Source organism: Penicillium angulare (assembly GCF_028827245.1).
Source record: "Penicillium angulare strain IBT 27051 chromosome Unknown utg000008l_segment0_segment0, whole genome shotgun sequence".
Taxonomy (NCBI): Eukaryota; Fungi; Ascomycota; class Eurotiomycetes; order Eurotiales; family Aspergillaceae; genus Penicillium; species Penicillium angulare.
Window position 1 is genome coordinate 2,018,253 of NW_026623167.1, and position 26,900 is coordinate 2,045,152.

General features: G+C 46.6%; 8 protein-coding genes across 8 annotated transcripts; 3 read left to right on the forward strand and 5 right to left on the reverse strand.

Annotated features, from left to right (window-relative positions):
• Positions 1–267: 267 nt before the first annotated feature.
• Positions 268–2,024, forward strand: N7478_011420 (uncharacterized protein; the record flags this gene model as incomplete). Its single annotated transcript, XM_056927634.1, has 5 exons — positions 268–564; positions 622–675; positions 727–950; positions 1,004–1,302; positions 1,357–2,024. The coding sequence occupies 5 exons, from the start codon at positions 268–270 to the stop codon at positions 2,022–2,024; spliced, it is 1,542 nt and encodes a 513-aa protein (XP_056774682.1).
• A 290-nt stretch (positions 2,025–2,314) lies between these two features.
• N7478_011421 (uncharacterized protein) lies at positions 2,315–3,598 on the reverse strand (the record flags this gene model as incomplete). The annotated part of the gene is made up of 4 exons (XM_056927635.1): positions 2,315–2,804; positions 2,873–3,249; positions 3,310–3,414; positions 3,476–3,598. 4 exons carry the CDS (start codon positions 3,596–3,598, stop codon positions 2,315–2,317), a joined length of 1,095 nt encoding a protein of 364 aa, XP_056774683.1.
• A 2,848-nt stretch (positions 3,599–6,446) lies between these two features.
• On the forward strand, positions 6,447–10,061 carry N7478_011422 (uncharacterized protein; the record flags this gene model as incomplete). Its single annotated transcript, XM_056927636.1, has 5 exons — positions 6,447–6,633; positions 6,687–7,270; positions 7,331–7,507; positions 7,553–9,902; positions 9,943–10,061. 5 exons carry the CDS (start codon positions 6,447–6,449, stop codon positions 10,059–10,061), a joined length of 3,417 nt encoding a protein of 1,138 aa, XP_056774684.1.
• A 3,231-nt stretch (positions 10,062–13,292) lies between these two features.
• N7478_011423 (SDR family oxidoreductase) lies at positions 13,293–14,702 on the forward strand (the record flags this gene model as incomplete). The annotated part of the gene is made up of 5 exons (XM_056927637.1): positions 13,293–13,390; positions 13,443–13,728; positions 13,786–13,966; positions 14,025–14,284; positions 14,349–14,702. The coding sequence occupies 5 exons, from the start codon at positions 13,293–13,295 to the stop codon at positions 14,700–14,702; spliced, it is 1,179 nt and encodes a 392-aa protein (XP_056774685.1).
• Positions 14,703–15,378: 676 nt separating this feature from the next.
• Positions 15,379–15,878, reverse strand: N7478_011424 (uncharacterized protein; the record flags this gene model as incomplete). Its single annotated transcript, XM_056927638.1, has 2 exons — positions 15,379–15,605; positions 15,671–15,878. 2 exons carry the CDS (start codon positions 15,876–15,878, stop codon positions 15,379–15,381), a joined length of 435 nt encoding a protein of 144 aa, XP_056774686.1.
• Positions 15,879–17,687: 1,809 nt separating this feature from the next.
• On the reverse strand, positions 17,688–20,436 carry N7478_011425 (fungal specific transcription factor domain-containing protein; the record flags this gene model as incomplete). Its single annotated transcript, XM_056927639.1, has 4 exons — positions 17,688–18,509; positions 18,568–19,161; positions 19,218–20,072; positions 20,284–20,436. The coding sequence occupies 4 exons, from the start codon at positions 20,434–20,436 to the stop codon at positions 17,688–17,690; spliced, it is 2,424 nt and encodes an 807-aa protein (XP_056774687.1).
• A 746-nt stretch (positions 20,437–21,182) lies between these two features.
• On the reverse strand, positions 21,183–22,657 carry N7478_011426 (uncharacterized protein; the record flags this gene model as incomplete). Its single annotated transcript, XM_056927640.1, has 5 exons — positions 21,183–21,488; positions 21,752–21,847; positions 21,895–22,048; positions 22,134–22,200; positions 22,375–22,657. 5 exons carry the CDS (start codon positions 22,655–22,657, stop codon positions 21,183–21,185), a joined length of 906 nt encoding a protein of 301 aa, XP_056774688.1.
• Positions 22,658–23,405: 748 nt separating this feature from the next.
• N7478_011427 (uncharacterized protein) lies at positions 23,406–25,985 on the reverse strand (the record flags this gene model as incomplete). The annotated part of the gene is made up of 1 exon (XM_056927641.1): positions 23,406–25,985. One exon carries the CDS (start codon positions 25,983–25,985, stop codon positions 23,406–23,408), a length of 2,580 nt encoding a protein of 859 aa, XP_056774689.1.
• Positions 25,986–26,900: the final 915 nt, after the last annotated feature.

Sequence of the window (26,900 nt, forward strand, 5' to 3'; positions counted from 1 at the left end):
CCATGCTCGCGTATGTTTGAACTTGCATTCCCCACGGGGGAGGGAGATGCCATTCGTCGGCCTCCACCCCCGCATCCCCGGATAAATGCCTACTCCACGGCTCTATGTTTCTCGCACTGGGACTCGACTTTTTCTTCCTAAGGATTTTGTTCAAAGTTAATCCTGAAAGAGAGTTCTGTCTGCACCCAGAGACTCCCCCTCAACGCATTATTTCTTTATTTTTATTTCTCGAGCTTTGATAAACGATTTGATTTTGAGATGGCCAATATGAAGCCAGAAAATCAAGAGATCGAGAACGTGGAGGGAGCTCATGATGCTTATGATGAAGGACCCCTGAAGAATCATACCGATTACTCTCGAGTCGACAAGGAGATTGCCAAGTACGCCACCGACGGCGCCATCGAGATCGACGAAGCCACCAACAAGCGCCTCAAGAAGATGATAGATAGGCGCGTTTTGGTGGTGATGATGTTTACCTATCTTCTGCAGACGCTGGATAAAGGTGCATTGTCTTTTGCTTCGATTATGGGGATTCAGACCGATGCACATCTCATGAACAACCAGGTGAGAGCCATTTGGATGGAATGAATCTCACTAGACACTGACCCCTTTTACTTTTAGTATTCTTGGTTGACTACGATCGTGTATATTGCCATCCTTGTTGTCGAATACCCGGTACGTACGAAGTCAATATGAAGGGAGACGAGATACTTATACTGTTGGTAGGAAAATTGGATTATTCAACGCGTGCCTATTGGAAAATGGCTTTCGATCAACGTTTTGCTATGGGGAATTTGCATCTGTCTGATTGCTGCGATGAACACATTCGAGGGACTGATTGCTCTGCGTGCATTCATGGGTGTTTTCGAGGCAGCCTGTCAACCGACCTTCATTGTCCTGTCAGCGACGTGGTACAAGAGGGAAGAACAGGCTAGCACAATCAACTTTTGGTGAGTATTCGTCTTATCGCGTCTCAAGATCCTCCAACTTACCTCCAGAACAGGTATATGATGAATGGCCTTCAAAATATCATCGGCGGTCTCCTGGCTTTTGGATTCTCATATGTACCTGCCAGCTCCCCAATCAAATCGTGGCAAGCCCTTTTCATGAGCTATGGAATCATCACCGTCCTATGGGCAATCTTCGTTTTCTTTTGGTTGCCCGACTCGATCATGCGCGCCAAATGTTGGACCGAGGAAGATAAACAACTGATGGTGGAGAGAGTGCGACAGAACCAAACTGGTCTGCAGAACCGACAATTCAGATGGGAGCAAGTGCGAGACGCCTTTACCGACCCACAGCGTATGTACTAGGACTGATAAACACAATAATGATTGATACTAACGGAAAGCTTAGTTTACGCCTTTGCTCTTATCCAACTCTTGACTACCATTCCATCCGGTGGAATCGGTGCCTTCGCCAACATCATCGTTAGCTCTTTCGGGTTCAGCACTTGGGCAAGCCAGCTACTACTGATGGTTGTCGGTGCCGTCACAGCAATTACAATGATATCTTCTGCATATCTGGATCGCTACTTCAAGCAAACCATAATCATCATGATTCTGTCCTTGATACCCTGTCTCATCGGCACATCAATCCTAGTCGGGATCCCATTCTCCTCCAGCAAGAAAGTCGGCATGCTCATTGCATACTTCATTTTCTACTCTTTCTTTGCCGTTTCATCCCTGTCGCTTAGTTTGGTATCTCGAAATGTTGCCGGACAAACAAAGAAGTCCATCGTCATCGCCTGTAACTTTGTTTTCTGGGCTGGCGGAAACGCCATTGGTCCGCAGATCTTCCGCGATAAAGATGCGCCGCGCTACTACCTTGCTTTTGCGATTATTATTGGATGCTTCGGGCTTTGTGCTCTTATTCTGGTCGCGCTACGGACGTATTATGTTTATCAGAACAAGAAGCGAGATGCTAAGATTGCATCTGGGGAGGTTGTCCCTGATGTCAACTTTACGCATGCTTTCGAGGATATTACCGATCGGGAGAACCCTCACTTCAGATATATTTACTGATCAGGATTTCTTTTGCAAAATAAATATTGAATGAGTTGGATATTTTAGCTTGTTTAATTCGACCAAAGAATTTTGAGCCAATGGAACTACGTGCTTTACATCTTTGCATGAACAATGAGTCTTTCAATACTACGGAGAAATATTCAAAACTGCAAAATAGGAAGTCTATAATATTCAATCGAGCCGCAAAATACATAAGTAGAATAGTAAATTGTTGGATATTATTCAAATGCCAAAAATTATTTGCATATCATGGGGAGTATAAGCGTGCCAAGGAAAAATAAGAAATATCAGTTCAACGTGCTAGTAGAGTTATCATAAGAAACATGAACATCGTGTTGAACGCGGATATAGTTCGTTCCCAGATATTCTTCAAGGTCGTTTGTAGCCCTGTGAGCACGCATAGGACCAGCCTCAACGTGAGCGGCATGTGTGAACAGACGAATTACGTCGTCATCTTCCTTACCCAGACCCCGCATGGGTGAGCCTCTCACACTTGTGCGCTCGGTTCCAATACTGCTGCCGCTCTTTCGGAGACCGAGGATCGAAGCTCTCGATCGCTTGATTGGCATATGCTTGCGGAGGTACATGTTGTGTTCCACCTTGAGGGCCCATTGCACAATGGGTTGGATTGTAGGGAGTGAGGCGCTGATGATAGATAGACAGGGCTCGATGGTCGACCAGAGGCAGACGGGTGCCATTGTCCATGTGATATCGACGGAACCGGCCCCTTGTACCTTTGTAAGATAGTGAATTCGGACAATACTTGCGGCAAAGACACTAGAAGAAAACAAAAATGTTAGCACTGACTCGAGTGATGCAATCAGGTCCGATGGGGGGTTTCCTACAAGCATCCCAGGAAAAGAACCAGCGACACCATGACCTTCTGCGCAGTTCGCATCTTCAATCCCCAGACAATTGGAATCGGGACAATCAGAATGAGGAAGTCTCCGACCACGTTTGTTGCAGCGTTGCCGATGTACCAGTTGTAGAAGTCGTAGCGATTGTGACCGCTGGTTGGATCTTGGAATTCCGTCCAGAAGAAGGAAATAGGAACTGGGGCGAGGAACAATGCAATAAGACTTCCGATACACCAGCCCACAGCAAAGAACATGGCCACATGGTTCAACCAGTTTACTCCGAACACACGGCGATAGAAACATAGAACGGCCACCTTGATAAAAGCGAGCTCAAATGTATAGATAACCAATGAGCTAAAAAGGAACTAGTAGAGTCATGTTAGATGCTTGCAACTTCGACTGTCAAAAACGAGATATCTACAAACCTTTTCCATTTTAGTCATTCCGCCGACTGTCGCGAGCCAGACATGCTTCCCTAGACCATAATGAGTGGCGACAAAGTTGATAGCAAAGATCGCAGCGAGTGGGCCCTTTAGAGTAGTAGTTAGTTTATGAATAACTTGATCCCAAAGTATATGCTTGGACACGTACTAAACTGGTGAGCATCAACCAGTCATCAAGTCGTGGCTTAGAGCCACTTCGAATTCGAACCGTAAATCGGACAACGACGGTCAAGACTGTAAGAACAAACGCGGCGATGATGGCGGCATTCATGCTCTTTTGAACACTGTCGTTGAGATTTATCCCATCTGGCTGGTGAAAAACCGAAGAAATGGGAGTTGACGGTGGATACGCCATACCGCCAGCGACCGATGTGTCAACGCAAAATGCCTTTGTGTTTTCTTTCTTTTAGCGGGCTCTGCCCTGGTGAGGAGCTTTGATGTCCTTCAAAGTGTATGTGAAGCCGATAAAACCGATCCAGCAGTTTCAGCCAGCGAGGACACTAAACGAGTGATGCAGACTAAAGTGGCCGGGGTCATGGTTTAAAGCCAATTATGCCAGGTTTTGCCTAGAAATCATCCATCACCCTGTGGCAATGCGCACATGGCACTAGGATGTTATCACCAATGAAATTATCTGTAGAGATGGGACCAGAGGCCCAGCTAGGATATTTTGGGGGCTTGTGAATCCTGTCATTGGGCAGTTCTTGGACCCCATGGTGTTTATACTCAACCTCACAGTAGACTGATTCGTTTAGGGTAATGGGGGCCGGAACTATACTACGACTCTTCTGATTGGGTCAAGAAAAGACGCTTTGACTTCATAACGCCGGAAGGATTGAAGGATTATGCAGTGTCCAGAACACGTTCTCTGGCATAGAGAGGGGTTGCATTCAATTATGCTTAGCGAGGACTGGTGGAAATTAAATGCACTTAAAAACCGGGTTATTGAATTCTTGCATAAGCTAAAAGGGGTATCCATGCGTGGAACGAATGGTTTTTTGGTTTTACAAGCGAGGGACCAGGATCCCAACGAATTTCATGGCGGGGCACTAGAGAAGGTCATGCGTGATTGACTGGTTTTGACAGATGGTGTTTCAGAAATTGTGGCTTAATCATGAACAACAATAATGCCATGGCTTTGCTGATTTCTTTCTGAATAGGGCCAAAACTGGGTCTTGTCAGAGTCAGACTTAGTGGGGCCCCGGGGGCCAATTTGGCGTAATGACGCAACTGTGCTTCTGTGAATAAGTTTTTATGAGCGCAAACTCTTGGGCTAGAAGGTTTGTGGTCATCGCGACCGATGTCTAGCCGCTACTAGCTAGTTTATATGAAGAATGATGGTTTATCTCCGTTCTAGCTTATCTCACTCGACCAGTGTGGGCTAATCCAGCCCTTGAGGATGCGTCGCGTATCTAAAGATCATCACGTAAGATGAGATGATCAGATAGTTTATTTTTGACATTTGTTCTTGCCACGAACTTGAATACAATCAGCTCATACTATCTCCTAATTCCTGAAGTCTGAGTACTAAGACTGCCAATCTAGTCTTCTATTCAAAGTTAATCATCAGATACTCGGGTTTTGCCATACATTCTGAGACACCAAGGACTGGGCAGCCTGTGTATACAACTTACTATGGTATGTACAATGTAAAAACCTTCAAAGTAAGCGATCTACTGATCCACAGGAATGAATCCATCGAGATCCTTTAGCTGTAAATAGGACCTTTCTTCGATCGCAAAATCCTTGGTATTGAAGTTTTGCCCCCAATATAGAAAGTGGATCACTATGGCGCCGGTTTCGCGCTGACGATTTGGGAATGCATGATGTACTAAACAAGTCGGGTAATCGGAACATCAAGTTGCTTCCCAATGTAGAGAAAATGACAAGCCCAGTAACTTTTAACCTTTCGCGTGGCAGATGGATGATTTTCCGATATACGAAGCACGGATTCGCACGGCCTTGCGTCCACTATGAAGAGTTCCCACTAGAAATAGTATTAAACACGCCAAGTTCAGACACAAAGGCTGAGCTTTTGCTCCCTTGAAAAAGAAGGTGAGCTGATAATTTAGACATTGTTTATCGCCCCATATTCTATCTAGTAGGAAGACGACGACGATGTTCTGCTCACCGCATGGTCTGGCTGCATCACACGACACCACATCTGCAGAAATGGCCCCCATTAGGGATCGACCCCAAATCCCTTGATGTCATCCATGGAATAGAATTGAAAAGAGCCCCTTGGAAGACCTTGATGGAGCAAAGTTCCACGTACATTGTCTAGAAAAGACGTCGAGATAATCAGCCTAGGAAATTTAATCAAGAACTTGACCCTTTCTATACTCAGCCAAGAACGCTGTAACTAACAGTTCCCACCTTCAAAACCTCCAAATACACCATCAAATCAAACGAACATCCCAAAATACTCGTCGAATAGCCAAAAAAGTATTCGTCTTTGTTGTTTCATTCTCGAGAATTCCAATATACCTGGCACTGCCAGTGACGACCGTGACAGATAAAAGCCTTTCTCAAGAAGTTGGTTGAAGTATCTGGAGCCTTACAGTACGTCTCGAAACTGGCGCGACCACCTACACTCTTTGATTGATTTTCGAACCTTATTGCCAAGACTAGCTAATTCGAAATAAAAATAGTTCCAGGATATAATCCTTCTTGTATCATTCTCAAAACGATATTAAACTACGCTTAAAATGCATTGTTGTCTATTGTAGTTGTAATTGTGATCCAAAGAGTCTAGGAATTCCTATGAGCTTGCGAACAAATCAAACAAATTAAGCAGCAAAGGTCTTGCGAAGTGGACGAGGTGTCACTATCCTCAGTTCCTCATGGAACTAGGTTACGGCCCAGGGCTCATTGATTGACCACTTATAGCAATGGAACTTGCTGGTAAATATAGATATACCTCACTCCACTCCCAAGGGAATCTCCCGTTTCGGACCCGCTACTCCCCACATTCGCTAGACGACCCCCGGTAACGTGAGAAGAGAAGTAACCGCCAAGGTTCAGCGCCCGACAGTCACCTGATCGTGGGGCTGAGCTTCCCTCTCAATGTTGGGGCCTTCTGTGCCTGTGATAGCATCATCGCACACGAGCTATTAAGCATGACTTCCACATCGTTTGGTGACGAGAACTCGGGGACCCAGGTGGGGACCAACCATGGTCCGATAACTCATAACTATTTCTCATCTGGTAAAACACCTGAAGCCATTTTCAAGCCGGGCAATATTGACTGGAAGCCACTTTCCGGCCCAGAGCGACTAGAGACCCCACGGCAGAATATAGACAACGGTTCGCCTCGCTCCCTATGAGTCAAAGAGAATTTCCACTCACAAGTGTGACAGAGGTGCTTAAGTCACTAGCATTCCCGCAGATGCTAGACCGGAAGGATAATATCGAGCCATGCCACACGAATACCTGCAAGTGGATTTTAGAGCTGGAAGAGTTCCAGTCTTGGAGGTGCCAGTCACATGGTCTGCTATGGGTTAAGGGCAAGCCAGGTGCAGGAAAGTCGACCTTGATGGTATTCCTACACGACAAGCTTCAAAGTTTCCAGGACGATAGTCCAGCTATTCATCTCCACTTCTTTTTCACCGCTCGGGGTACAGAGATGCAACGTACACCGCTAGGAATGCTTAGATCCTTACTGAGCCAGATTTTCGACTGTGATCCGACTGTACGTCCTCAGATACGTGAGATATACGACCGGCGATGCAAGCAGTTTGGGTATGGCAAACGTCAGTGGGAATGGCCACAGGTGATGCTAGAAGAATTACTAGCAAGTGTCATTCTGGTATCAGCCAAACAGCAGCACGTGATGGTTTTTGTGGATGCTCTTGACGAGGCTGGGGCTAAATCTGCTCAGCAGCTGGCGGGATATTTTCATCGGCTCGTTGATCGCGCTGAGAAAAAAAAGCTATGCATCCAAGTATGTATCTCATGTCGACACTATCCTATAATGGAAAGTGGACAGGCTATAGAGATAAAGGTCGAAGATCATAATAAGCAAGACATTGCGACATATATCCAGGATAAACTTATCAAGACAGAGGCCAAAGACAACACCAGCCAGAAGATGAGGGAAATGCTAGTTAAGCAATTAACCCAGCAAGCGAATGGTGTATTCCAATGGGTCCATATTATAATTCCCCTCATCGAGCAGAAGGTTCGTGAAAGAGAATCGTTTCACAATATCTGTTGCTGGTTACAGGAGGTTCCAGCTGGCCTGGAAGATACTTACGTGTATATTCTAAACAACGTAATAGAGAAGAGTAACTGCGAGCAGTCATTTCTGTTCTTTCAATGGGTATATCTGGCCGAGCGACCCCTGACTGTGACTGAAATGCGGTACGCATTAGTGGCTAAGAATGTCCAAACAACACCGCATCCAAAGAGATGGGAAAGGATATGTGGATTTATCGAAAGCAACGAGGATATGCTGCGAAGAATCAAGGCTCTTTCTGGCGGACTAGCCGAAGTAGTCTCAAGCTGGGATAATAATGAGACTGTACAGGTGGTACACCAATCGGTCAATGATTTCTTGCGCACAAAAGGGCTCAAGGTTTTGTGTCATAATATCGGCATGAGAACGTCGTCCATGAACGAGGACAAGATTGTTTCTCAATGCCATGGAGCTCTCTACCGAACGTGTTTGGTTTATCTTACAACAGTCCGTATACCGGCAGGAACCAGCGGGTTCAAAGGAACCAAAGAGGGTTTTGTCCAGGATCATCCGTTGATTCATTATGCCACTACGAATCTCTTTGTTCATGCGGAAAAGGCTCTCGACTTTCGTTCCAACGTTCTGCCTAATGAGAAGGAGATTCTACAAAATGTGCTCAGTACTTGGGTCCAGATTTATCAGACGCTAGATGGGCAGATGCTAGATGGGCAGAACAGACTATGCCCACCAAGAGGCACAACACTGTTACATATGGCTGCCGCTGCCAATCTAGTGGATCTCATAGAATCTTTGTTATCAAATCATGAGGATTTCGCAAAGATAAACGGAGATGGAGATACAGCGTTTCACCTGGCAGCCCGAGGTGGTCATGTAACAATTGGTAAAATACTCCGAAGAAAGGGCGCAGACCAAGAGGCAAAGAACCACGGAGGCTACACCCCATTATTCAAGGCAGCCAGTGGTGGACGTATAGAATTTGTCGAATGGCTCCTAGGTGAGGGAGTGAATCTGAGAATAAACGGAAATAGAGAAGCGCTACAAGCAGCTTCTTTTGGAGGTCATGAGAGTGTTGTGCATATACTGCTCGGAGCTGGCGCCAATGTCAACGCCCAGGGTGGTGAATACGGCAATGCCCTACAGGCCGCTGTATGTGGAGAAAGACCTGAGATAGTGCAGATACTGCTTGGAGCTGGCGCTGATGTCAACGCCCTGGGCGGTAAATACGGCAATGCCTTACAGGCCGCTGCAACTCATAAAAGCCCTGAGATAGTGCAGATACTGCTTGGAGCTGGCGCCGATGTCAACGCCCTGGGCGGTAAATACGGCAATGCCTTACAGGCCGCTGCAACTCATAAAAGCCCTGAGATAGTGCAGATACTGCTTGGAGCTGGCGCCGATGTCAACGCTCTGGGCGGTAAATACGGCAATGCCTTACAGGCCGCTGCAACTCATAAAAGCCCTGAGATAGTGCAGATACTGCTTGGAGCTGGCGCCGATGTCAACGCTCTGGGCGGTAAATACGGCAATGCCCTACAGGCTGCTGCACACATTGGAAGCCCTGAGATAGTGCAGATACTGCTCGGAGCTGGCGCCAATGTCAACGCCCCGGGTGGATACTACGGCAATGCCCTACAGGCTGCTGCCGCTGCATGGAGAGGAAGCCTTGAGATAGTGCAGGTACTGCTCGACGCCCATGCCGATGTCAACGCTCTGGGCGGTAAATACGGCAATGCCCTACAGGCCGCTGCATGGAACGGAAGCCCTGAGATAGTGCAGATACTGCTTGGAGCTGGCGCCAATGTCAACGCCCCGGGTGGATACTACGGCAATGCCCTACAGGCCGCTGCAACTCATAAAAGCCCTGAGATAGTGCAGATACTGCTTGGAGCTGGCGCCGATGTCAACGCTCTGGGCGGTAAATACGGCAATGCCCTACAGGCTGCTGCACACATTGGAAGCCCTGAGATAGTGCAGATACTGCTCGGAGCTGGCGCCAATGTCAACGCCCCGGGTGGATACTACGGCAATGCCCTACAGGCCGCTGCAACTCATAAAAGCCCTGAGATAGTGCAGATACTGCTTGGAGCTGGCGCCGATGTCAACGCTCTGGGCGGTAAATACGGCAATGCCCTACAGGCTGCTGCACACATTGGAAGCCCTGAGATAGTGCAGATACTGCTTGGAGCTGGCGCCAATGTCAACGCCCAGGGTGGTGAATATGGATTACCTCTCTTGGCGGCTATTTATGGGGGCGATGCTGATAAAGTTCAACTTCTTCTTTATGCTGGAGCAGATTCACTGCTTGCAGATGAACTTGGCTGTACTCCTCTTCATATTGCAGCTTCGAAAAACATGCTCCATATGCTCCATATGCTCCGTCAGTTTCCACAACTGGCATTGGCTCTTAACAGCCGTAGTGACTTCTTGCAAACTCCTCTCCACCTGGCAGTTTGTCATGGTCACATCAGTTTTGCTATTGCCCTTCTCAATTCTGGTGCTGATCCTTCCCTCCCAGATGGTTATGGTCGACATGTAATGGACTGGGCATCTGATCACGAAACCCTACTGCAGGAAATACATAAGCACTACCCTCGACTGGTGTTGACGCCGCCTAATACTCAAGAGCTAACTGTTCATCGATCACTCTTCGAACTCACCGAGTCGCTTCCAAATTCCAAATTTAAGACTCTATGGCCAATTTTGCAACAATTAGGCCGCTATTATTTGTTCCTTGGCCAATTCGACAACGCACGGTATCTGTTCCAGCTTCATCTGCCTCGAGATGCTTCCTCCGAAAAGGATATCTGGCAGATCTCCTGCAATATGTGTAACCAGACTATCACCGGGACTCGCTTCGTATGCAGACTATGCGCCTGTATGGATCTCTGTTCCTCCTGTGTACTGAAGTACCCCTGCCATAGTCAATTGCATCAAAATCAAGAGCACGAAGTTTTTGAGGTTTCCAATGTGCCTGACAAAAACTCCCAATTCACCGGGCTAGTATCAGAGCGATTCAAACTTTTCTTATGCAATCTTGATCCAAATCATCTCGAGAAAAACGACGATCAATCCGAGAAAGAGCTATTAAATGATTCTATGTTTGCTCTGGCACTGAGGAAGATAGCTCTAGTTCAAAAGACTGCTTTCAGCTTGGTAAAAATCATGTCTGGGATCATAATCGGGGTTTCGGCTATTGTTTTAGGAGCTTGGTATTTTATAACAGGTTAAATTTATTTCATACGCTCCCTCTGTCTCAACTTCTGTAGTATATTGTTCAACAACAATTGTATTCGCCGATTGCTGTACCATACTGAGGATTTCTATTTTGTACTCATAGCTGATTGACTTTGGAGCGCCAAATGTGAAGGAGATGCCAAGGTCTGTTCAGCAATCTATCTGCTCTTCTTATCTTCCCCTTCCATAAGTTATGTAGCTTACGATATTTAAATAATCCTGAATGCTGACACATATTAGAAGAGTTACAGAAGAAAGAATTCATTACTAAATAGATTTATAAAGGACACACGAAGTAGCATACGTATAGCACTCTCGTGTAGATCACGTTATGTGGTGTCACTGATCTGTATTGAAAGATGCACCTACAAAGCCTAGAAAGCAGTTTGCGAAGTAGGAACTTCAAAGACTATCTCATCATGGCTCTATAGGTTCCTGGGGACCTGTCTAACTAGTTTAAATCACTTCTACTGTCAGACCTGTATGACGGAAATGTCCTTCCGCATTTTTCTCTCTTACTCCAACAATATCAATGCACCATTCAAGAAAACTGTCAAAACCTTGATCCGGGTCATTTTCGCAGGACTGCCAATTGCGCCGAATAAACGCTTTTAGTTCAGCAAAGAAATCTTTAATAGGATTCAAGTCGGGGGAGTACGGAGTCAGATATACTAGCTTTACGTAGGCTTCTGAACACATCGTTTCTATTCGAGAGAGAACAATGCCATCTTGAGCATATGCAGGTAGTATTTGGTATCGTTGATCCCGGTAGAGTTTAGAGACTTGAACTGGCGCTATGCCAAGTGGAGACCAACCCGTTTGTCTAAAGCCTATTCTTTTATCACACCCGGACTCATCCACATAGACAAGGTGGTATGACTGGAAATCCGAAATGAAATGATAATACTCATCACGTAGATCTAAGTTGCGTTCTCGAGCCTTGACTCGGGCGATCTTTTTAGACCAGCATTTGAAAGCAAGAGCGCGGCTGATACTCGATTTTGTTGCTTGGATATCGAATTCGTCCCACAGAAAAATCGCTATCTCGTCAAGATAAAGGTCAGGCTTTTCAAGCAGGTAATCACACAAAGCTTTCAACATGATCGGAGTGATGCTTCGTGGTTGACCACCTTTATTAAGCGGCGCTTTGACGCTGCCAAAGATTCTTATATTGGAGGTCATTCTTAGGATGGTCTTCTTGTGGCAGCCAGCGGCCTTCGCCATCTACGAGACAGATAAATCTCCACTGCGGATCACATCGTGAATAAGCTCATACTTTCACACGGCAAGATTGGGTGCCATCGTAGCGCCACCCACTAGTGATTTTCATCAAGAGTTTGTGTACCAAAGGAGAGAGTTTTCGAGGTGGGGCACGGAGGTATCGAGTGTACTAGAGTTACAAGTGAATACAGTCGACTACATCTTGAGTATTCTTTGTAATAAACAATACGATCCTCACTAACAGGGGTATCCCGGGAAAACTCCCAAAATGTGTTAGCGCTACTAAGTCACAAGGGTTCGAGAGTCAGTCAAAGAGTGGAAGTGGTCGCGCCAATTTCGAGATGTTTTGTATACCACGGATTTACATGCAATCATAATTGGAGCAATGATCTCTTGAAGAGCACCCACAGTATCATTATTAAAAAAGTTCAAAATCACTAAGAAAAAGAATGAAATAAGGTCATAAAAGTCAGTAGCAGAAGATCAGAAACGGAAGGTCAGAAACAGAAGACAGAAAAACAAAACAGTAGAGAGCCCTGTATTTCAAGCCCATGCTAAATGAGAGACGAGAACATTCAGTATTCTTTAGGCTTGGGAACTGCTTGGCTAATACCAGCCTTCCATAACCGAAGCCATCATTATTTTTCGACAATATTAGTTTAGTTTGATCAATGTCCCGATTACACTTTTATCACATCTACCATCATACTCATGAGCCGCATTGTGCCATAAACAAGCATATAAACTACCATGGATCTCGCAACGGTTAAAGTTCCACGGACACATGGATGTGTTGTTCGTAATCGTACCTTCACTGAACCGCATCATCTATTTGTCCTTCCATCTTCGTTTCTTGATCTACTTGGCTGTCCCATCAATCCGGTAGGATTAATTCAATTCAGAATTCCACCATGACAGTCTAATCCAAGAGCCCGAAACTTGGTTTTGCTAACAAATCGCATTAGCCTGCCTCAAAGTTGCGCCACTACGAAGCCTCTGTTCGCTAAGTGGGGCCATGATCAGCAGCCCGGAATGCTCAACGGGATTTCGGGATTTCGCTTGATCGTGTTCCGGTTGATCAATTTGTCCAACTTTTGACTCTAAATTTGACATCAGGTCCAGTGTCAGGGTCCGAGAGGGTATCTTGTGGGTATGAGATTCCGAAAAAGTGGAGCTCAAGTATGAAACTATTTAAATGCTTTGTCTATCCTTTCTCGCGTCTTCCCATACCAACACAATTGAAATCGGAAGAGCGCATTAGCTAGGTCTTCTTTTTTCCCTCTCTCGAATTTCGATACACACAACGAAAGCGATGTCTTCCGATCCAAAGGTTGCATTCGTGACAGGAGCCAATGGGATCAGTGGAAATGCCCTGGTCGAGCACTTAATTCGCACCCCCAAGACTGAATGGTACCTAAATTTAATAGCCCAATTCCTATCAGCAAGTAGCTAACTCCTCCAGGTCCAAGATTGTGATTTCGTCTCGCAAGCCTTTGAAGTACCACTGGCAAGACCCACGCGTTCACTTTGTCGCCATCGACTTCTTGAGTGACTTGGAAACAATCACTTCCCAGCTGGCTCCCCACTGTACCGATGTCACGCACGCCTTCTTTACATCCTATGTACACTCGGACGACTTTGAGCAACTTCGTGACGCCAATGTTCCTCTTTTCGAAAACTTTCTAACAGCCATTGATCAAGTGGCAAGGAATACGCTCCAGGGAGTCTGCGTTCAGACCGGTGGAAAGGTAAGAAAATGTTACCCTGGCTGACTGTGAGTGAATGTCTAACATTCGATTCTATAGAATTACGGTGTTCATCTCGGCCCCGTGAAGCAGCCATGCGATGAGCGCCATCCACGCTACGATGACAAGGGCCAGAACTTCTACTACCCACAAGAGGACTTTTTGTTTGAGTTGCAAAAAGAGAGAAACTGGACTTACAATATCATTCGCCCAAACGCTATTATTGGATTTACACCCGGAGGTAGGTTCATGGAGTACCAAACTGGTAATTGATGGCTAACCGATGTTTAAACTCGCAGACAATGGCATGTCTCAAGCCATCACGCTAGCCCTGTACCTCCTCATTTGTCGAGAGACCGGGGAGTTCCCAAGATTCCCAGGGAACAAGTACTTCTACAACTGTGTGGATGATAGTTCTTATGCGCCCAGCATTGCGGATATGTCCGTCTGGGCCCTGACTACCCCCAAAGCCGCCAACCAGGCCTTCAACCATACAAATGGAGACACCTTTGTATGGCGCTACTTCTTCGAAAGAATTGGTGATTACTTTGACCTTGAGGTAAACAGTTATAAATAATGCTTTGAGCCCCTGTTGCGGGATCTCGCTAATTTCGATTTTTTAGGTGCCCGAAACTACCGAGTTCGCGGCTATGGGTGAAACAGACAAACTTGAGAATCAGTTCACCATGTCAGACTGGGCCAAAGATAAGCGACCAGTGTGGGAGGCTGTCTGTAAGAAGTACGGAGGAAATCCAGATGCGTTTGATTGGGGCACATGGGCCTTCTTTGATTGGAGTTTGGGCAAATCATGGCCTACTTTGAGTTCAATTTCCAAGGCGCGCAAAATGGGATGGAACCGATACGATGATACTTTCGAGACGTGGATTGAGACTTATCGATCATTTGAGAATGCGGGTGTGATTCCATCAAGCCTCTCTCTGCGTCAGACAGCGACCAGGGCTTCCTCGAATAAGTAAATAGTTCGTTAATCGCTTTTTGACCAGGGGCGATTGGCAATCAATGTACGAAATTGAGTTCTTCTAACTGCAGGATTGGAGTCTGAACATGCATTTAAAACGAATGACTAGATTAAATTTGGCAATTGAAAATATCAAGAACTTCAAAATGCCACGATGTTGAATCGTTGGGCTACCGTAACGTTGAGGCCATCAAGTATGATCTCATAGAACATCTCAAGCCAGCAAATCCATCAGCAAAAAACTGATTGCGTCCCGGAAAAAACAAGAATAAAATATCAACATGAAAGCCAGACCTCACTGCATGTACCAGTAATTGACATTCGTCTTGCGCGGGGATATGACCAGATCTTTGGAAAGAGGAAGCCGGGTACCAAGGGGCTTCCTATCCCTAAAGATTTGATCATATCCTCGCACGAGACGAATGTCAGTAGCCAGCACCCGTAAGATTATTTCCGTAAGAGTATTTGAACACTGTTGAAACCATAGTAACTGCCAGATGCCGTCATAAAGAGGCCTAGAAGGCCTCTTTATCAGGGCATGTGCCAGAAACTATCGCCAAGGGTATACAAAGCCCCGTCGGAAGATGTGACCTTGAGGATGAACCGGAAGTTAAAAGGTGGTTCAATGCAGGGAATAAGGCGCAGAATTTTCCTAACCTATCCGAAGATAATCACTATATCCGCATAAAACGTATCAAAGCCCGTACAACCATGATATCCCTGCCGCTGTCGAGATAGACGGCTCCGATAATGGCTTCAATGGTAGTCGCCATTAAACGCTCTGGGACGACACCCTGAGCCGAAGGGCTCAATTGAATAAAAGCGCTAAGCCCCAAAGAAAAGCCTATTCTGGCCAAGTTCTCGTTGGTCGCCCGAGTATTCTGGGCTGAGGTCATGTCCCCTTTTATCTCGTTAATAATTAGACAAGACAAAGAAGGAAGAAAGGGGGCATCTCTGGGTTATCACCTATTGAACGATCCTCTTCATATCCCAGTTCATATAAGACTAGTCTCAAGACAGCATCACCAATAAGCGCAAGTCGCTTATTTCCTTGCGCAGCTCCGGAAGACCCCGCCGCTTTCAGAGCATTCGCAATAAACTGCGGGTTGTGGAATCCATAATTTATTATCGCCTCCACGGCCCTAATACGATCGTTGGCCGTCAAGTAAGACATGTTTTCAAGCCTCAAAGGGATGGCAAAAGATGCGGGGGCTAAAAAGGAGTTCACAAGAGAATGAGACGAATCCTGTATGAAAAGTTTCTCGAAAAACACAAAAATAGGTGCCGAATTCCCCCCTTTCATCCTGAAAATTATTTGTAATTTTTATGTCAGCGAGCGGCGAGGCTGACATGGTTCGCTGTGATTTTGATTGCATACGATGGCCACGTCGACATACAGCGCCACACAGTCTCCCGAATCGATAGGCCGAGAGACGTTGCGGAGTTTGCACAGTGCGTCCATGTGATGTAGACACATGAAAATTAGAATACAAGGCGAACAGGGCTGTTGCAAGGAAATATCTTTGACTTTCAGTTGTACCAAGGAGCTTGACGCAGGTAAGCGAACGAGGTAAGGGTGACATCTGGACATTTAAGATAATAGTACCTGAGGTATTATCAAGGTACCTCCCACACTATAACTTTCCAGTTATGTGATCCAGGCTAGAATTGACCTTATATCCGATCAAAGCGATTCAAAGTCTTGAAGATGTCTGCTAGCATGTGCCTTGCTTGCATGTATCGGCAGCAGCGAGCGGGATCTATGAGGCAATACAGAAACCTATATACACTTGGCCTATCTGTCAGTTCCCCACTGTGTAAAGAAGAGTATATATTCTTTCGCGACAGGTACATATAGATATGAGGAACTCTAAGATCGGGTAAAAGCAAAAAGGACATGTCCCGCCTACGTGTCACAAAACATGCGATCCTCGCTGGCCCCGTTCTGCGGCTTTGCTGGCAACCTCTCTATGGAAGATTTCCATTCGGACCGGCCCTCCGCATGTTGGAAAACAATACTATTGAGAACCGGCGGAATGTTCGAAAGTATGACTCAGGTGGTAAATCATGTACTTCAAACTGTTCTCTCTTGGTCATTTCTTTATGCTAGATTACTGTTTTGCGGCTTCGGGATTTTTTAATTCTGAAATATTCTACAAAGATAAGGCCGTACAAAGTACCAAACATTTCAAAGATAGGTTAAAAAAAGGTCCAGAAAGAGATTTGAAGAAAGGTTTGAAACAATCTTTGCAAAACCATTAGAAAAATGTTTACCATGGTGAATTCTCTAGATGAGGCTCTTCTAGCACTGGTACATCATGGAATGACTCATTGCGTACGTTCATCTCTGCACTCGTATCGCCCAATTTGACATTATTTAGTCGTGTCTGCATATACAAAGAATAGCACAATAGCACAGCAGCATAATCACTGAGTCCCTTATATTATAGAGTCAGTAGTGTTACGTATCTGCCTCGGACATGATTCGGGGCCTATTCGGCACAGTTGGTCTCTGCCTCAGGCCTACAATCTCCTTCAAGCTAACCGCTTTCTACCATCCACAGCTGTTGGTATTGACGTATTTCCGACCTACCTCTTCATTCATCATAACTCATCTCAAATACCTCAAACTCCATAGTAAACTTTTCGCTGTCAGGATATTTTCAAAATCAACGCTATTGCAGATCAGGATGACCCGCAGCCCGGGTGGGGCTTGAAGCCCGAGGATCTCGAATACGAAGATGCCTGGGAGGCAGAGGATAGGTGCGGCCAAGATATCTGTAAACAGCCGAATCTTGGAAGAGGCCGTCCGATGATGTGTCATTGCACAGACCATGCATACTTGTTTGAAGCCAGTGGAGGGTTCTACCTGTGGTATTGCGTTGGTCTGGATGTCTTTGAAATCACACACGTCCGACAACCCTTGATAAGATCATCAAGACTATTAAGGAAAAAGGAGATGAAAGCGTGAAGGCTAAGAGGCTTATATGATAGAGAAATCCGAGGAGTCTTCTTGGAGTGGCGCAGTGGGTTCCAGAAATTCCGGTAAACATGGCCAACTGCCGTTGAGTTGACTTCCATGCTGCAAGACCTCTTCGAAATCGAAGTCTGTCATCACTAGATCTTCTAGTCCAGATGATATGAAGACACTGTTTGCTGAAGGAAGAAATGATGGCACCTCTAAGGTGTCATCAGAACTTGCACATTGAAAATTGACGTTTGGTGATTGAGCCATTGTGTTGGAATTTGAAGAATGACGATAGTTATCGCCATTGAAAAAGTGACCTCTAGCGTTTCCATTTGGAGGGCCGATACGGGAGTCATCTGAGAAGCTTCCTTTGCGCCGAGACGCTCGACCATTGTCATGAATTGGATCCGAAGAAAGGTCACAGCGGGGCTCATTTATGATTCCCGAAGCTCTCTCCCTAGGATTCCCATTCTTATCGAATACCAACGCTGTTACTTGGTTTATTCTCGTGGCGGCCCGAATGATCCGTCCAGAAACCCAGGTCTGGGTGCAAAATCGCTCAAGCATACGAGCTGCCTGCACAACGAATGTGAGATCAAGCGATGAAAAGGTTGGCTGCTTAATGATCAGTCCGAGGGCAATCATCGCAGCCGTTGCAACGTAGTTGATAAATGGAAATGTGTGTTTCGGATATTTGTCGGGGATATAGTTGAACTCGAGAACTATGGCGCGACACAGCTGCAGGCAGGTTACTCCGTTGGCATTTGCTTCATCGGAGAACAGCGACGAAGAGTCAAGTGAGGATTTTCGAATAAGTAACCTCAAAAATGTCCATCGCTGGTAATAAGATAGAAAATCAGTCAAATAATCATGTCAAAGTGGATTGCTAACATACAATACGCATAAGCATTTTCTGTTTGATAAGCCACCATTCCATACCGGCAAATTGCCTATGAAATGGTTCTCTAGATCCAGACCAAGCTCTCGACGGCTCTCGTTGTACTGTGCTGGAAATAAGAACCTCAAGATATTCGGCTGTAAGTGGAGTTGAGATGGCATTCCGATCCAGCGCCCCGTAATAGGCTTCCCATACCTTGCCTACTACACGAGAAAAGTCGGCCATGGCGGCAATGTGGGACAGGGGAGTTGGGACATCTCGGTTGATTTCAACTTCGATCTCCTTCCTAAGTTCTTTTGATGTAAGCATCGTGCTTGCATGACAAGACAACCAATCCTCTCCAAGCCCCAAGGGTACAGGTACATCTGTGTTGACATCCTGGATGAGAAATGGACGACCTGTATCAATTGCCAATCGTCGATCCATGATATATGTACACCACCATAAACGTTTGAACATCTCTGCTTCAAAGATGGGCATGTCATCGGTGACTCTTTTCCGGTGGAGACCCAGAAGGTGTGAGTGTGAGACTACCAGGGCCAAGAATTTCTCTGTCTTGTTGTTTGCGTCTATGCGGAAGAGATATATGACCTGGACAAACTTGAAGTTCAGCTTTCAACATCAACACAGTGGCAAGGTAGACGTACAGCTAAGATGATTGCCTGAAGAGCTGGAAGAGATACAGAGAAGTCGTCTAATATCTCTAACGGATCCCCTAATACATCCATACCGGCTTGAAAAAGGCTCCACCCTGCTGAGTGATGTCCCTCTGTATCTTTGCGGGTAGATTCATTGCATCGCCCCGTTGCCAGACAAAAAAGGACTTGGGCAATCTTGACACGGTGGTTGTTATCTTTGTAGCTGCTGCACGATGGAACGATGACTCGATCCCATAAGCCTTCGTATGTGTTCTTGAGGATTGGAAGATGCAAAAAGGGATATAGAATGTGGACATCATCCACGAAACTGTGCAGTAGCTCGTCCCATTCTTCTCGGTCGGGAATAATTCCATGAGATTGTAAAACTGCTTTGATATGGCTTGTCTCTCCTTCCACCTGGCTCTGATAATAAACCGGAGTCAAAGGTAAACTCGGAGGAGGAGATGCCATGAATTTGTTTCTTATGCCCAGTTTTTCTAGTGTGCCTTCCATTTCGTGAAGAACATGAACAAGTGACGGTTCACCGCTGAATACTTCGGTGTCTGATTTCGGAGTATATTGGCTTTGTGCTGTGTGATAAGATGGAGCTGGAAATTGGACGGGATTATGGACGCTCGTGGGGGTATTGCTAGTTTCGCTTCCGGCGACAGTCGATTTCCCATTTTGCTTAAGGATATGATTCAATTGCCGCTGGATATTTCCCAGTGCCAATATCACATCTTCTTTGTCACCTCTGGAATTTTGTGATTGACTAGTAGCCGAGTCATGGCGAATCTCAGCATTGCGAGTCACACAGTCGAGTCCTTTGGCGATACACGCGCTGCATGGGTAACCTCCTTCACACTATTGATATTTGAATGGTCAGTGACAAGCATCAGAGAGTTCCAAGTCTTTCTTTAAAAGGTGATCAAAGAAATACCATGCTGCAATGGCGTAGCGGAGATACCTTTGTCTTTCTCCGCTGGCAATCAGCACTATTTATAGTATTTAGCAGTTGACCAAGAAAGAACCTTCAAGTTGAATATAGTAGTACTACGCACCATGCTTTACTAACATATTTGCCCCGTTTCGGACGTTTTCTTGGAGGCTCCTCCTTACCGCGGGGTCTTCGTGGATGTGTGTGATCCTGGATATTTCTATTTCCCCTTCTCGTGTGGCCGCTTGCCCGATCCGACCCTATTGAGGTATTCGACCATTCTGCGCTCATTATTTGCTTGTATCACACTCCCAGAGATAGAGGGGCACGAAAGTGGAAAGTGAAGTGGAATTTCCCACCGCCTCGGAAATAGATGAGGTGCATTCTCCACTTTAAGTCCGAATTTGTGTCCATATTCTCGTCACGGCTTGGAAGATCGTCACGTACAAGATGTGGATTGGTTCATTTGTCTCCACGCCCCCGCGTTCCCGCGACTGTAATTCCAGTGATAATTCCGGTTTCGTGACACGTTTTCAGTTGTATATTATTGTATATGGTTGATTCCTGGACTCAATTGTAATGCGGTGGTTCATGGTTGCGAAGTCTTAACTTCTTAAGTGCAAATCTAGAAATTACTATATGGACTGAAACTATAGTGACATTAACAAAGAAAGGATCAATATCAACGAAGAATAACTATACTATCTCATCTACTCAGTATAAACAATACGATATACCCATCATCAGAATAATCAACCCTCGAGCACGATTCAAGCCCCACTCCGACCCCCACCCATAGCTGCGGGTGCACCCGCTGGCGCAGCTGCAGGCGTAACATCTGCTACCACACCATCGTTTGCAGGCTGCTTATTAAAATAAACAGTCGGATTCCTCTTCACCCTGTTCACTGGTAGACGACCCAGCTTTAAATCCGATACCCCATCAGGATAAATATTCTCACCCTGTCTGTTAGGCACCGACCCATTAACAATATCTCTCTAAATACAGGTCCATCAAGCCTCTGGTGCATCGCCGGATTAAATTGTCCCATACCCAACGCCGAAAACCCCCCGTGTCCATCGGGTCATTGGACTATTATCGTCATCGTCTGAGGGTAGCCTTACCTCTACCTCAACGACGGGGTAGGCCAACGTGCCTTGTTCGCTGCCTATTTGTGTCATGCCAACGGATATGACTGCTGGGTAGCCCTCGGGTGGACCTAGTGCTCCCATTGCTAGGCGAAGATCGCTTTGCCAGATGAGCATTACTGAAGAACCTGTGTCGTGGAGGACGTCTATCTGTGCCTCACCGGGGTAGCCTACAAGTCTTAGGGACATCGGGTACTATATAGGGGGATGGGGGACAAGGTCAGTACTTAGTACCCAAGTAACTATGTATCAAGGTTTTATTCAAGTAAGGAAGGGGGATCGTACGTGTAGCAGTGGTGATGTGTTTGGATCTGAGTGTACGACTTTTCGATACTTTGACGTTTCGAAGGATGGACTCGATCCCAACTATGTAGAGACTATGTTAGATGACCCTGTATCTATCTTGATTTAAATGCAAGATCCCAATTGAATGACTTTGGTCTATTTTTTTAACGTACTGCTTCAACCAAAAATCCCTTATGTCCCTCATGAGCTTTATTAAGAGCTTCGAATTCATCCCAATCAAATCGCCGTGGCTGTGAAAGCTGTTTCCCCTTGGACCAATATGTGACCAGTTCAGGAAGCCATTGAAGTTTCTTACTACGATAAGCTCTAGTAATGCGTCGATACTTGGAACCTGCTCAAACTGCACATACTCGTCGTTGCCTAGGACATCTTCTTTTATTTCCTTGAGTGTGTTGATTCGCGTGTAGACGTCCCAGCTTAGGCCTTCGGGTTCATTGATTTTGAGTTTTCTAGGTTCTTTGTTAGGAGAACATACTCATTTTCTTTGGCGGTAAATGGTATTATTATGGTGATAATAATGGATAATTAACTTACTCTCGCTGTGCCTCAACTATCCTGTACTGCTCTAATCGCTGCTCAAACATACCAGGCATTATTCCTTCTGAAATTCGCTCATAGCACCGTTTGATGTTCCCTTCGATATCACTGTTCATTTCACATATTAGCATTTGGTATTTTCATGTGGATGGGGACTTCACTTGCAGCCTATCAAGATCGGGATCAGCATTGCTCCATCCCTTAGGTACCTTGTCCAAATCTAAACATGGCTCATTACCCTCCCATGTCCATCGTTTTCTTGGTTGCTCGACTTTCTTAGGCGGCCATTCTATCTCATCTTCATAGGACTTATCGAGATCTAGAGTAGAGATATCGATTTGTTTTCTTTTAGTTTCGCCGTACGTGGTGTCTTCTTCGGTGGTATCTTCAAGTTGCTCCTCGAGTGATTCTTCGAGTTGCCCTTCGGAGGCTTCTTGTTCCTCAGACTCGATCCTTTGCCTTTTAGTAGCACCGTCTACCTCTCCGCCCCGTCTTTTGCGAGTGAATTCTACTCGGAGCATCGTGATATTGGCAAAGAATATTGAATCGGATTCGGAGGAATTGATAAAGTACGGTGGTTGAATGAGGGTTTGGGTTGGGAGACATCAGGATCAAATATGGGTAGATACTACAGTGATCACATTAAAGGTTCGTCAATAAAGAAACGGTCAAAGAAAAAACGTTGATACTATTTTCATCAGAGCCTTTTTGTTTGCCTTTGGCCGGGATTGACTTCAAAGAAGATTATCATGTTCGGTAGAATTATGCTATATCGTTTTTTCTTTTAATGTTTGCTGTCTTTCAAGACGGAGTCACGGTACGTTCGAGGCTAGATGCTGGAACTTATGTTCAAGAGGCAGTCACGACTTGAGTCTACATTGAATACATATAGTTTATGTTATGAATGCTGGGTCATCGTATCGAGATAAGGAGCCCGAGGCTGCAATGTTGCGATTTGGTGATGATCATGATATTGCCTCACACATCACCATCTCGCTTCCTCTCTCCCCTTCCCCTCTAGTTTCGTTAGTTTCGTTGAATTCCTGACCACTCTACTGATCGGCCACGTGACAGTTTCTTTCCTACATATTCTATATTTCATTTGTTGAATTTACATAGGAAGAAAGCTGTTCCAGAAGAAAAAGTATATCATTAAACGCATTAATTCATATCCAGGAGAATAGTTCGTTCCTTTCAATCATGTAAATACATATATATAATCATGCATGTCAAAGAAAATGGGACATACATCTATGACCTCTCACCCGCTTACAGCGAGTTCAAGATACCCTCGACCAAGGGCAACAATCCAGAAACATCATTAATAATAGTAGATGTCTCGTTTACGAACTTAGCAGTGAGCAGATCACCAGCGTTGTTCAAGAGAGTGTGCAATTCCTTGATAGTACCAGGCTGGAGAAGAGACTCGAGCTCTGGCATAGACTTGTCGAGGGAGCTGACCAGGCCACTGAGAGACTTGACGGTAGAAGGCGTGAGGAGTTCGCCAGCCTCGTCGATCAGATTCTTGGTATCGGAGACGAAGGCGGTGTCCAGGAGCACAGTACCGTTGCCGAGGAGGTAGGTCAGGTTCTTGAGTGTCGTGGCGTTCAGGAAGTCCGTTGTGATGTTGGGGACGACTGGGACGAGGTGGTTGAGCAGGTCGCTGAGACCGCCGACGACGTATGGTGTGAGGAGATCGTGAGCGCCTGAGATCAGAGACTCGGTCTCGTTGACAAACGTTGGGGACAGGAGGTCGTTGGCGTTTGTCAAGAGAGATGCGATCATGTCGATGTAGCTCTTTGTCAGAAGCTTCTCCACCTCGGGCAGGATAGGAGTGATCTGGCTGAGAATGCTCTTGAGACCCGAGACCAGGGATGGAGTGAGAAGATCGTCGGCATTCCCGACCAGAGTCTTTGTTTGGTTGACGAAAGAGCTGGTGAGAAGGGAGTTGCCGTTGGTGAGCAGGTCCTCGAGCTCGTCCAGGGTATCCTTGGTGAGGAAACTCTTGAGCTCGGGGAGCAGGGGCACGACAGCACTGAGAATCTCCTTCAGAGCGTTGATCACGGAGGTGGTCAGGAGGCCCGAGGCACCGGCAACCAGGGACTTGGTCTCGGATACGAAAGAATCGGTCAACAGAGAGTTGCCGTTTGTGAGCAAAGTCTGGATATCCGAAATAGTATCGTTGGTGAGCAGGTTCTTGACCTCGGGGAGCAATGGAACAACAGCAGTGAGGATCTCCTTCAGAGCGTTGGTGACAGACGTGGTCAAAAGACCGGAAGCACCAGCAACCAAAGACTTGGTCTCCGAAACGAAGTTGTCGGTAAGCAGAGAGTTGCCGTTCTTGAGAAGGTTCTCCAGCTCGGTGATGGTCGAGGTGGTGAGGAAGCTCTTGAGCTGAGGCAGTAAGGGAACAACAGCGTTGAGGATCTCCTTGAGAGCGTTGGTCACGGAAGTGGTCAACAAGTTGGAAGCACCAGCAACCAAAGACTTGGTCTCCGAAACGAAGCTGTCGGTAAGCAGAGAGTTGCCGTTCTCCAGCAAAGTTTGGATATCCGAGATTGTGCTGTTGGTGAGCAGGCTCTTGACCTCGGGAAGGAGAGGAACGACGGCATCGAGGATCTCCTTGAGGGCATTGGTGACGGAAGTGGTCAACAAGTTGGAAGCACCAGCAACCAAAGACTTGGTCTCGGTAACAAAGTTGTCGGTGAGCAGAGAGTTGCCGTTCTTGAGCAAGTTGCCGAGCTCGGTGAAAGTCTCCTTGGTAAGGAAGTCTTCCAGGTTGGGCAGCAGGGTAACAACATCGCCCAGAATCTTCTTGAGAGCGTTGGTAACATCGGTAGTGAGCAGATCGTTGGCGTTGTCGACCAAGCTCTCGATAGACTTGACGTTCTTAGCAGTGAGCAGAGTGTCGGCATTGTCGACAATGTCGTTGACCTTGTCGATGTTGTCCAGGAGCTTCTGAATTCCATTGAGGTTCTGCTCGGACAGCAGGGCATCGGCCTTAGACAGGATGCTGCTCAGAGTCTTGGTGTTCTTGGCAGACAGCAAGGTGTTAGCGTTGGTAATAAGGTCACCAAGAGCCTGGGTGTTGTCGTTAGACAGCAGAACGCGAATGTTGGTGTCCACGGGAGGAGCCAAGGAAGTAGAGAGGTACTTGAAGGTGTCCTCAATCTCGCTCAGCAGGCTAGGGTTCAGGAGACCGCTAATACCCTTGAGAAGGTCACCCAGTTCGGTACCAATGTCGCCAAGGCCAGAGCCGGAGAGAAGGCTCTCCAAGCCACTGAGAAGGTTGCTGTCGTCGCTGGAGCTATCGCTAGAGTCGCTAGAGGCAGTAGACTTGGTGGAAGAACCGGTGGATGTAGCGGAGCCAGTCTCGGCAACAGAAGCGGCAGCAGTGCTGGAAGCAGCATTGCCAGCAGCCTTGGAAGTAGCAGCGGTGTTTGCAGCAGCAGCAGTAGTCTCTGCAGCACCGTTTGTGTTAGCGGCTGCGGCACTCGTCTCAACGGGGGCATTGTTCGTGGAAGCGGAAGGAGTATCATTGTTACCCTGGTTAGCAGCATTGTTCGCGGAAGCGGCAGTGGTCTCCGCAGCATTTGTCTCGTCATCAGATGAGGCGGCGTTATTATCATTATTAGCCGCGGCAGCGGTAGTTGTGACGGCGGCAGCTGGGCTATTCTGGTTCAGCGCGGTAGTAGCCGCGTTCGCCACACTATTGGCTGCATCATTGGCATCGGCGCTGTTTGTATCATCTTGCGTAGCAGCAACTGACGAGGACGCGGCGGCAGGCGACGCGCCTGTGACCGAGGAGACGGCCAGGAAGGCAGTCGCGAGGACTGGAAAGAAACGCATGTTGTCGGTGTTGGCACTCCAATATCTTTTTGTCGATGCGTTATGGTTCCGCAGTCACGATTGGCGTCAGGCTGAAGGTTGAACCGCGAGATGGGAGAGCCTGAAAGGGGAAACACAACGGAGAACAAGAAAAAAAAGAAAGGATCCATTTCCGGGTCGCGGTAGGTCTTTATTTCTTTATTTTGGCGGGTCATCAGGGATCGACCATCTGGGGTATCTTTTTGGGGGAAAGCCTCACTCCACCTGAGTATTGCGCTAGAGAGCTTTGGATGGGAAGAAAACGCGCGAAATGTGGATCGACGTCCGAGGCAAGAAGACCCAGAACACCGAGATCCCCATGTGATAAGAAAACAAGCAGAGATAAAAAAGAAAAAGGAAAAAAAGAAAAAGAAAAAAAAATACCTGAAAAGCAAAATCCGGGCAGCTCGCTAGTGTCGAGGCTCCTCTCTCTCTGTCCGTCTTTGACATCACCGACCGGGGTACTGGGAGGAGGAGAAAAGATGGAGCCGTAGGTTATTCCGAGGCATAAAGCATAGAATGGAGCCGGTCAATTGGACGAAACCCAGTTTTGGGCGAATTTCATTGACTGTGTATGGCTGTTCAGGGGTTTGAGAGCCACCAGTTCACATGTGTCGCATGAAAATTGGCTTTTCTGTATTTTGGTGGCTTGGAGTGGTTCCCACCGCAGAACAGGGTTTGGTAGCTGGCGATGCGGGAATTGGGCCTGCGCTAGGATAAACTAGATGGGACTAGGATTGACTAGTGCCAGTGTGGTGCAGCGTGGGCTAAACTAAGAAGAGGAACGTGGACTCCACTTGGACCGCGGTCATTGACGGAGCCAACTCGGGCAGACCCAGAGGCCCAAAATGAGGGGTTCTCGGGGATGAAGCTGGAAGTGGAAGCAAAACCTATACC